Source organism: Telmatherina bonti, assembly GCF_933228915.1.
Source record: "Telmatherina bonti genome assembly, chromosome: 10".
Lineage (NCBI taxonomy): Eukaryota > Metazoa > Chordata > Actinopteri > Atheriniformes > Telmatherinidae > Telmatherina > Telmatherina bonti.
In genome coordinates, this window is record NC_136628.1 from 25,190,516 (window position 1) to 25,202,622 (window position 12,107).

General features: G+C 35.5%; 1 protein-coding gene across 1 annotated transcript; it reads right to left on the reverse strand.

The window, feature by feature from the left end:
* Positions 1–959: 959 nt before the first annotated feature.
* Positions 960–6,209, reverse strand: rnf167 (ring finger protein 167; the record flags this gene model as incomplete). Its single annotated transcript, XM_079247768.1, has 10 exons — positions 5,930–6,209; positions 3,996–4,121; positions 3,779–3,859; positions 3,552–3,689; positions 3,382–3,469; positions 3,165–3,255; positions 2,923–3,028; positions 2,462–2,555; positions 1,679–1,759; positions 960–1,390 (listed from the first exon to the last, which is right to left on the reverse strand). Exons 2-10 carry the CDS (start codon positions 4,098–4,100, stop codon positions 960–962), a joined length of 1,215 nt encoding a protein of 404 aa, XP_079103894.1. The 5' UTR covers positions 4,101–4,121; positions 5,930–6,209.
* Between the last annotated feature and the right edge of the window lie 5,898 nt (positions 6,210–12,107).

Here is a 12,107-nt window from a genome sequence, read left to right on the forward strand (position 1 = left end):
GTATTACTTCATGTATGTAAAAATAACAAAGAAAAAAAAAAGAAAAATCAAATCAAATATGGAAAAGTCTAAATTTTATAGATTCAAAGAACAAAAAACTAAAACAACTTAAAAAGAACCCCATTATTTTCTCTCTATATTCTTCATTTAAAACACTGGCTAACCTTTAATTTTTCCATAAACCTGAGTTTGTTCAACTTGACAAACTGGATAAAGCTAAAAGCATTTTTTGTTAAACTACCCACATTGTAACATCATCAGCAATGTAAAAGCGACTTAGTTTTGTAAAATCTTAACCTATAACAAGAACAATTCTGTAATTCAAAGAATTGAGATGTAACTTATAAAAGAAATTTTGATTAAATCAATTAAAAATAAAACTATTTTCCCTCCACATGCACATAATTGTTAGGAAATAATACAAGGGTGGGGAAAAAAAAATTAAAGGATTTCTAAAACAATGGAAAAATTTGAAGATGACGTAGAACCTTGAGTGTTACAGAATCACTTTACACAGGACTGGCTATGCAGGCTTCATCTTGAGTTACACTCTTGCTTAAAAAGACCTTTAAATGGCCTGTTGACTTTGTGCAGCACAAGTAATTAGGCCACGTGACGTAGTCAACTCATAGGTTACAGCATGCAACAAAAAGTAGGTCTACAGACATACTAGAGCATTTGTGTTTACTTAAGTGGACCAATGCTCACTAAGCTGGTGAAGCTGATGAATACTTTGCTGCTACGACACTTAAAAGTGGACCTCTGGTTATTGTATAACAGATTCTCTATTTTCTTATAACCAGCAAATTTGGAAGTTATATCAAAAGTTTAGCTGACCATAAGTTGGAAAGTTAGTTAAAATAACAGCCCCCCCCCCCCGCGCGCACACACACTTTTTTTTTTTTTTTTTTTTTTTGGAAGAGGAAACTTCTAATGTCATGGCAGCTATGTTTGAGCCATCATATCACCACTCTATCCCTACCAATAAGCTGAGCAGTGTCATCATCACTGTGGTGCTGGTCCTCTCCTGCATCATCATCACTTTCAGAGTCTGTGTTCTCCTGTGGGGAGTAGTAGCTTTCATAGCCAAGGATGGGGGAGTCACAGTGTGCAGGGGATGCGAGGCATTGGGCAGTAGTTGTGGTCGTTGTGGTTGCTGAATACAACCCTGGGCTCCCTAATGGAGATCCGGCGTTGGAGGGCCGAAGCAGAGGGGTGCGCTCTGAGTCTACATCACCTTCTGCTCCTTCCTCCTCTCCACGCCCTCCGTTTTCCTCCTCAGAATCAGACTCTGAGTGCTCTGGGTTGTTCCGGGTGACTCGCTGTTTGCACACAGGACACGTTTTCTTGGTCTGCGTAAGCCATGGGTCAACACACTTGCAGTGGTACGCTGGAAAAATGTGAAATTTAAAAAAAATGACTAACCTGACAAGAGTAATAACCATGCATCCAAGTCTTTACTAACTGAAATGCCTCTTTAAACTTGTTAAAAATAAAATACTGTGAGAAAAGGTGATACAATCATGAGGTGCATCAAATACAATCAACAAAAGAAAACATAGTCGCACTATTTCCTCAGTGATGTTTCATGTGTATCAAAGTCAAAAAGTATCAATGAAAGGAAAATCCATAACCTGTGGGTTTTCCACAACTATAATGATCATCAAAAAAAACTTACCATGTGAGCAAGGTAAAACTCTTAGCTTGTCTCCTTCTTCATATTCATCCAGACAGATAGCACAAACATCATAATCATCACCTGTAAAATGTGACATATTGAAATGCCTCAATTTTTTTATTCCATTATAGCTGAAAGATACACAAGTAACTTTCCAAACTTAAAACCACGCTATTCTGACTTTATTGATGACCAGGTTAAAACTATTATGTGAATTTCTGGAGTTATAGCTCTCCAGCAGCATCCCCAGGCTGAGAAATCGCACAACACAACTTTTCCTCCAGAATGCTGTCTGAGATTGCAGCCGACTTTCACTTTTTGCACGACGTCAAACTGCACTCATTAAGTACATTTTCATTTACATAGCATCTAAAAAGATAGAAATCACAGTGTTTCACAAATAAACTACAAAACTAAGTAAAAGCAAGTGGTTATCAACACAGCAACTGGTCTGAATGTGTACCATGGTTGGAATTAGCAAAAAAAAAAAAAAAAAAGCAAGAAGACATTAAAGGAGGAAGAAAGAAAAGAGAGAGACAGAGCAACAGATAATACAAGAGTCAAGATAAGACTGTCTTTTACTGACTGATAACAGGTCACAGTACAGGTAAGATGGATGCTAAGTGAGCCGTCTATAGGAGTTATGCCACTGAGAAATTTTACATAAGTTTTGGAACGTATCTTTAAATAGTAATCAGCACCATGCATTGCAACATTTATCAGTAATCTTAAAAAAAAAAAAAAAAAAGCATGACAGTGAGAGTCAAATCATAACTGTTTTACCTTTACTGAACCTGTGTGTTGGAATCCTCTTCAACTGTTCCTTTGTTAGCCGATTTTTCCTTTGTCTTTTTCTGTACTGCACACATCGTATTACCTGAGACCGACAAAAGAAAATCTTACCCATAATAACAAACACACACTGTCTTTCAAAAAATAATTAGTTGTTTTTAGTTGTTTATGCCACAAAACTAACATAACCCATGTGTTTAATGAATTTAATGCCTACGGACAAAACTGAGCTGGCTCTTGCTTTGATGAAAAACAACACACTTTTTGTTTTTCAGTACAGAGAAGCAAAGCTTGCCTCTTGTATACATGATCTAAATACAGTGTAAGGAAACAATTACATAACTGCCCCAATAAACTTGAACAAATAAAATTCATGAGCCCTAAGGGGACAATAAAGAAAATGCTGAATACAAACTACATTGCAAAGAAACCATCATGCTGAATATACTTACTAAGATCACACACATCACAAGAATAATCATGCCGACTACCCCAGTGAAAGGAATGAGGTAGTATGATAGAGGGAAAGCAAACTCTGGCTTGAGGATCACATACACTCTGCAGAGCAGGAAAAGAAACAAAGCATCAATAGTCAAACTGTGTTAGTTCAACTCTAAAGGCCTCTTAAGTCAATCTTTAATTACAAAAAGAAGAAAACTGATGTTCAAATAGTAAAAATTGTATGTTTCCTTACCCTGGGTCTGGATTTATGTAAGTTTTGAGCAATTCTGAAGCATAGAAACTGGTGAATACAGAGGGGATATCAATCTGCCCTGCAATAGTGTCTGGTAGTGAATAAGACAGAAAAGAAAAGGAAAACACAAATTATTTTAATTATCACAATTCTGTCCCCAGTTTGGATAGTCTGGCTGGGTTAAATGGGAAATTGTATTTATTTTATAATCACTTACCGTTGCTGTAGTTCATACTGAGCAGAGTGTCTGAATACATGTTGTGAACGATTGCAGCACTGTATCCAGCTTGCTGAGCATGCAAAACCTGAAACCACACCATTATCATTGAGCCAAGTTTTATTCACATTAGCAGCCAGTTTGCTTATTCTACATTATCTACAACTGACCTTAATGTCAAAATTGCAATCATAGCGTCTGATGAGAGCAACAAATTTTGTGGTGTTGGCATCATATGTCGGTGGCAATAATGGAGGAGGGTCCATTGCTGTACAGCCGTTTAGTGGATGGGACATCACCAAGATTCCCTTTAATACACACACAACCCAAAAGAAATTATCATAAAGGATTATGACAGACTCATTTCTGTAGTCAACTTCCCACATTCTGTCCTCACCATCAATCCATCTTTTGGAAGTGGAGATCCAAACAAAGCAGGAAGATCCTCAAACAACATGGAGGTAATATTTCTATAATGCTGTAAAAAGAATATAGAAACTCTATAAGTACTTATATACATTTCAGCAGAATCAGAGCAATATCTCGATAAAGACAATCAAATTTTTTTCTTAAAAAAGGAAAAAGATATCATCTACAGCTCCAATTTTACTTACAGCATAAATGTATGCATCTGTAGGTGAGGGAACCAGTAAGCTGCAGAAAACCAGGATGAAGACACTCAACTGAGTCCCCATGCACCACGAACCAAAGAGTAACATCTTGTGTTGCTTTCAGTTGCTCTAACATGTGAGAGACCAAATGATGAGACAGCAGAATCAAATGAAAGAACTCAGTTCCACTCAGCGGTTTCAATTACTGAACATAGCCCGACGGCCTTTTGTGAGCGAATTGCAAGAAGTGTATGATGGTTAAAACAAATGTACATTTTTCTATTAATTTCTTGTTGTTTCACCCTGTTCGACATCCAATTGGTAATCGCCCATGGGTGTTACTTTTAAATGAATACCTAATGACATCTACAGACTTTGAACAATGGCATTTTTATGAAAATCTATTGATATTAATGTCATGAATTAATAGAGAATGTGAAGGCACATTATGTATTGTCACATGCTAAGAGGGGAATGCCATCTGGTTAGGACTGCTTGTCTATTAATTTTTTACACTGCTGTTGCCTAGTTAGTTTTACTTTGGATTTTGTAACCATTGCCAAATCTAATGATCTAATGGAGAAGTAAAAAAAAACAGACAAAGAAAGAGAACATAAGTCTTAACATGAGTTAAATTTTGAGCTACATTCCATCATCTTATCTGGATATACCACACCCACCACTACTTTCCAACTACTCTCAGATCAGATCAGCACAGACTCATACCTTTTACACATCAGCTACCTGAACAAAGGGAAACACTACATTTTTGTCTGTTTTAATTCTGTTGAAAACAGGAAGTCAGGATAATTAACATATTAATATTGTAGGTTACCAGTTGTGTTAATTTAATTTTCACTAGGTAATGCTGATATTTAATTTGATTTTTAATTATATTTAGTTTGCTTTCATATCCTGTTACTCAATTCCATGTAGATAAATTCATCCACCAAATCACTTGTTCCACGAACTCCTAGTATGAAATAATAAAATGGTACAATTCATTCCAGGACATTGTGTTTAAATGTGCACACCACAAAGAACACTTTATGACTTAGCCAAACCAAGCAGTTTAAGCAGTTTTTCAAAGTTACTGAACTGCTTATTAACAAAACAGAATTATGCTGAAACCTGATCTCTCACATAAAAACAAAAAAAAAAAATCATGTCTTAGATATGATTGTGGACATGAAATATCATGTGTTCAAGGCTGGTTCTACAGTTTGAGCAGGCAACACAATCCTAAAGTTAGACTTTTAAGGCTTAAAAAGAAAATATGTGTATATACACACACACATTTGTTTATGCATGTATAAGACTATGAAAAAGTCTACACTATAGGACTAACTGTGACATAACATGGGCAGAATACAGAATGTGACTATTCATTTTATCTCAGAAAAAATCAAATGTAAAGTCAAATGTTGATCCCAAAACTCATTCAACCCCAAGGAAAATGTTAGTGGTTTCTGACTGAAGGTTCATTTTCAGATTCGTTGTATATAATCAGATATAAGCAAACTATGGGGGAACAAATAAACAAAAACACACACACACACACAACTCAGAAATTAAACCTAAATATTCGGACATTTAATTGTGACGTGGCTGAGCAGTAGTCGACTCAATAACAACACTTAATTGTCCTGGAGTCGCAAACAGACTTAAAATATTTTTTTTATTTTAATCATTTTTAGAGAAAAATCAAAATGAGATCTTTTCTAAACAAAAGCCCAAGACAAAACAAGGTAACTGGGGGGAGGGGATAGTTATTTCCCTACTACGGTCTGGAAATCTTGTTTATCCGGTTCCTGTAGCTGCCAAGCTAACAGATCATTCTGAAATACTGAACAATGTATACATTTTATTTATCATTTTAATAAGTAAAATCTTAAGAGATAAACAGATCTTCAATATGGTGTTGTGAAGCTACTTACCTTAGTGTCTTACCCTGATGGCTGTAATAACAAAAATCCCGTCGTCTCACGTGAATGTCTCCCACGCAGCAGTGTTTTTCCTTTACAATTTGTTTGAGATGTCTTCTCAAAAACTACATAATTTCACCAGAAAAACACCTCACACGGGAAGGATTAACTTAACGCTAGCTGACGCTCGGTTAATGTTAGCAGATGTAAGAGAACAGTACTATTAAGGTGTCGTCTTCTCTTTCTGGCCCATGTACATCAACTTATACACTGTTAGTAATAATTCAACAACTAACAAACCCTAAGAATATGAAAAGCGACAACCTAGACACTAAGTTCCCACAACTTGCGTTAGCTTGCTACTGCTAGGTGTTTGTTATTGCTTCGTTTGCTCCACTTCTTCATGTTATGTAGAAGCCGACCAACTAGAATTGTGACCTACAGCGCCACTCACAGCCAGAATAGGGAAACGCAATTAATCCAGTGAACTTCAAACAGGCTTCATGCGCTTTTGTGCAAACTGTCCACGCTTTATTACAGCTAAAAACACAACCTGGTCTGGATGAGGCCAAATAAATAACTTTGTGGTTGCAGACTGAAATTCTGGTTTATTGTGCAACACGAGCATAAAAGTGAGCTAATAATGTTCACATACAAATAATTCCAGACTGTATTTTGCAGAAACAGTTTATGATATAAGAAATACAGAGGAAACAGGAGACTTCACATAAAGATACAGAAAGACCAGCATGACTCCATGACTGGCCTTAATCTACAGAGAAGTCCTCCAAAAGGCACAAAATGCAAACAAAGATATCTTACACTTAAAATTCTGCAGGCATGATGAGGTTTCCCATAAATTAGTCTAGTAGAAGAATTTCTTTTCTTAAGGTCAGCAGCAAGTAATTATGTACCATAAGAACCCAAGAAATACAGAAGCCAGTATTCTGAAGAACCCTGGCCGTTTCTTCTTTTGTACTGCCCTCAAGTGGTAGATATCTTGAGTAACATACCCAAAAGAGGTTAATCTTCTGAGTTAATTGTCACACTACTACCAAATCATAATAAGAAAAGAAGAAGAAATGAATGCACAAATTATCAGATGTATTAAATGACGTATTCATTTCTTCAGTGATAGCATGGAGAGATTTGATAAAACACACAAGTACAAGCTTGCTTGTTTCCACAAATATGTGTCAAGCTACTCAGTAGAGTTAATATTTTGTCCCTTTTTTTTATACAGTTGCATTTATAGTTTATAAACTTTGTGGAGATTGTATGCTACTTTGGAGTTTAGAAAAAGCCAATACTGCATATTTTACCAAAAAATTTCCAGCTTGTTTATAAAATAACAAGCGATACACCTCATCATGTAGCCCGAACATTTAATGGGTTTGAAAGGCAATTACGTTTCTGAACAGACCGAATAGACAGACCAATAGAGGGATGTTGACGAGATCACAAACTCTTTAAGCATTTCACATCCAGTTTAATATCTTCAGATATTTTAGCACAGACCAACATGTTCTTCACATAGAATAAATATTGTGGTTTCCATTGCTATGAAAAAAATAATTTTAAATAACATGTTTTGTTTGTCATAACAGCCCTGTGATCATTACAAACAGATATGGGACATATCAGAAAACTGCAACATAATTGCTTATCATAGAACTTTAACCATTAGTGAGTTTATGCATTTCAAGGTTTTCCTTTACACTGAAGCTAGACCAAGGCTATCCAATAATAAAGGCATTATGTGTGGTAAATCTGTCCTTTTTATAGGAAATATTAAAGCATACAGATGATTTAATAATAATTAATTTACTGTAATTTGAAAACACTTGTGCAATAATTCGGTAGTATAACATGCTATGTAAGTTTTATTTAGATATACAGTTTTTTGTTTTTTTTTCAGACAAAGACTATTTTTTATAAAGTAGATGGTTTACCTTTCTGACATGTTTTGACTGTGATTTCAGTCTTCCTCATAAACATCATCCGATGTCTGTTGTGACATGTCCTTATCAGCTGGTGGTGGAACCCTGGTGGATTTCTGGAGGTAACTCAACATAGGTCATGCTGAAGGGTATGCAACTCATGGAGCTTAAAGAGATAATTCTCTACAAAGCACTGTCACAACCTTTGAATGGGGATTGATTGTCAATTAAATATAGACAATACTTTTTTCCCTGCAGACTTTATCAGAATCATAGATAAAATATTTTTTCAGAATATGCCACGTGCCTATGTCTTTGTCAATGAAAAGTGTTGTGTCACTGGCTGAGTTCGAAGACCAGCGTGATAAGGAAAATAATGTTTTTCAATATTCCTGATAGGAATATGCAGCTCAAACATCACGCTACTATGTATCCTACTACTCTGTACTACTACTGAGTAGCCCATAATGTGACAGATTTCCACACTCTGTACTTGCTTAGAAGTATAACCACTTCCATAAGCAACACAAATGTAATGTGTAAAAAAAAAACAACAACCAGTAATTAAATTAGGTTAATGACGTCAGATTTAATGCTAAAGCATTATCCAGCACTCCACCTGCATCTATGCAAACATTTTTAAAAGTTCATACTCATTAAATACAAATAAGGCTGAAATGAATTGTTTTTGTATTGCGATTGTTCAGTAAATTTATGTTTTTAAGCTCTTATAGAAGTGAATTTATTTCTAATAGCTTCTTTTTTCATTCTTTTATACACTACACCATTGTATGCATAGATTTTATTTTATTTTATCTTTTTTGTTTTGTCTTATATCTGTGTATTTTGATGTTATTTGTCTTGTTTGGCTTCTTTTTCTTATGAAAAACAAGAAAATGTTAAACTGCACTATTATTATGCCTGGCCCCAAGATGCAACTTGAACTATGCAAGAAACCAAAACAATTGTAGTAATGGACACAAATTCTTTTTGTACAATGCCATATATTTTAACTCCATCTTGTGCCCTCACCCTCCTTAATTTATGCCTTTTTACTTAAAAATGCGTATAGTCTCTTCCTTAATGGTTTCATGAATATTTATTCGGTTATGTATGCAGTTATTATTGCATCTTTGACCAGAAAAAAAAGAACATTGCACAGCAATCAATCATTTAGATTATGAGAGTCTGCACAAACGTCTGTGAAACTGTTTGAGACTATTCCAGGACTGATTAACCTCTTTGTCTGTTCTTGATGATGACATTGTCTCTGGATTACAAAGGAAAACGGATACTTCATAGGGAGATTTGTGATCACTCCTAACCAGGGTGCTCAACTCAATATCTATGACAACAGCAGTGGGCTCCAAAAAGCCTACGAAGTCTGTTAAGTAAACACTTCCACTTGAAACTACATCAACAATTTGAAGCTTTGTATTGATAATTGTCCACTTGAAGAACCATGTCTGAAAGGACTAAAGAGATTTGAGCAAGCTGAGGTAATTACTGTGATAATCAATAATTCATTCACTGTCATCTACATACTAACTAAATAAACAGGAGGGATTAGTGAATGAATGAATGAATTTTAAACACAGCATGTTATCAACCTGTAAGCCTGAAAATCAATAGCAACTATAGGAGTGTTGCTTAATGCTACTCACAATACTGGAAAGAAAAACTTTAATTCAGTTTTTTTGTTATGATGTGGTGGTTGTGTTTTTTCCTTGGTTCAGGTTTCCTGTTTTATTTTGTAGTTTTTCCTGCTTAGTTCCCTTGGTTCTTGTTTAGATTCTTAGATTTTCTATTGATTTAGTTCACCTGGGTTCATTTAGTTAATTTGTTTCACCTGTGTCTCGTTTTGTTCTGTGTATTTATACTCTTCAGTTTGATTCCTTGGTTGCTGGATCATTTTGTTGCCCTGCCTTGTTATAGCTAGTCCCTTGTGTGTTTGAATTAAACCTTCTGGAACCTACATCCCTGCTTCCCTCTTCTCTGTGTTTGGGTCCACATCTCCACTGCCACCATAACATTTTTGCTATGAAAACAGAAAATGAATAATCACAAAACTTTCTTCTCTCTTGCCTGTTAGGATTTAAAACTACAAAACTTTTGCAGAATTTTTCAGTGACACACCCTGACATCCATCTTGTATCCTGCCTGAGCTCTCTTTCCAGCCATTGAAAGACAGTCTAGACTCTTGGCTTTTCCTATGCTCTGTCCAAGTCTCTTTCCTTTCCTTGCTCCCTCAGAAATGCACATAACTGATGTCACTGTGCCACCAAATGAGTTTGGAAGTTTCCATCAAAATCTAAAATTACTGTCAAAATCTTACATAGAATATCATGAACTCAAACTCTGATCTTCTAGGACCACTGTCCTGCTTCGAGTTTTCCCTGCTTCAGCTCACCTCACTTAATTAAATTCTTAGTCCACTTAATTCAACTCAGGAGTGTAAGCAGGGAAGCACATAAAACCTGAAGAACAGTGGCCCTCAAGAACTGGAGGAGATACCTGAATTAATTGGTAAATTGTATGGTTTTATGTTTGTAGGTGTTAATGGAATTAAAATGTTTCTCGGATGTTTGTGAAACTGTCATGAAGACATTGATTTTTTTTTTGGCAGATATACAACTTTAAATTTTTTTTTCATGGGAATATGCATCCTGATGGTATGTTATATTTCGAGTTTCTTCAGTGAATGAGAAATTTAAAAGATAAGTTTTACGAAAAAAAACCCAAAAAACCTCACAGTTTCGGGGTTGATAACATTCAGTATTATTAAATGTAATGCAGCTGCTCAACTGTTGATCTTTTGTCTTGGAAGAAAATGAAAAAAAATTCCAGTTTAAGATAACAGTTTATTCATACTAAGAAATATTCCTAAAGTCGTAAAAAAAAATACAAAAAAGAAGAGGTTTTATGTAGTACTTTACTCCAACTTCAACATTTTTGCTGCATTAGAATCATAAGGAAAAAACACACAAGCAGTTAAGTCAAGGTTACAAAGTCCACTATGATACATCAGAGTTAAAAAGACAAATACAGTGATCTACAACTGTGTTCTTTGTATCTCATCTTCTGTTAAGCTCAGCAAGTCTCTTAGCACAACTATTTGCAGGGACAGATCAGACCTGCCTTCCTCATAGAAAATGAGACACACAGCACCTAAGAATAAGAAAAGAAGAGTCATTGTATTGGATTTCATCATCAACAACATGAACTGTGTCATCACACAACTTATCTGCACATTAAAACTCACAAGAAGCCTTTCCCACATCCCAAAGGTCCAAAGAAGAGTTCTGTCGGTAGGCAAACCTTTCTACACACTCCACTGAGACTGGGACAAGACCAAGGAAAGGATGCTGCCTCATTTTCAACAGCTGTAACCACAGAACTCATTAGCTACATCATAGTTCAAATCCTTAAGTTTTGAGTTTTTTTTTAAAAAATGGAACAGAAATGCAGACATGAGCAGCCAATGGTCTAAAAAAATCAGAGATATTCAAGACTTACCATTTAGCAGCAAGATAACTAAAATCGCCAAAACAGCTACACGGTTGCAAAACATTGCTGCAGTTGATGGTGTTGCTTCAGAATGAGGGTTTGGTACAGGTCTTTTTGTATTTTGGCCAGAAGGGAGGAGTGAAGTTAATATGAAGCAGCATACTAGTCACCGTGTTTCTCATTACAGAGATTTAAGAGTCCTTAAGAGAACATGACTTTAATCACATTTAAGAAACCAACCTTGCTATTTCCAACTCGTGACCAAGTGTTGTCATGGGACAAGTCATTAGGACAGTCCCAAGAGACTACCTTTTTATTCATCTGATTTAAAACACATGCACATTCCTACTGCCTATAGTTCCCAGAGGACAAGGCCCATTTTTTGAGTAAAATATCTGCTATCTCAAAAATGTTCACAAAACAAATTAGAGCACATCTGCTGACAAGAGTTTCTTCCAAACAGCTTACAAACCTTTTGCACAATAGTCTAAATAATTCTTTAAGGTTTAACTGGTTGATATAAGTTGTGTTCAGAAGTTGGGAGAGATGGCATGTTGCTGAAACTTGTTTAAGATCATCCTGAAGTTTCTCTGTTTAAAAATGTAGGACTGTAGAGCTAAATTAGAGAGGATAGTTAAGGACTAGAGCAGAAAGATGTCTTTCTTCAAAGAGAAATCAACTGAATTTTTCAATTTTTCTTGCAAATATTTGATTTTCTCTTCTGATTGGAGAGAGAGGTTCGG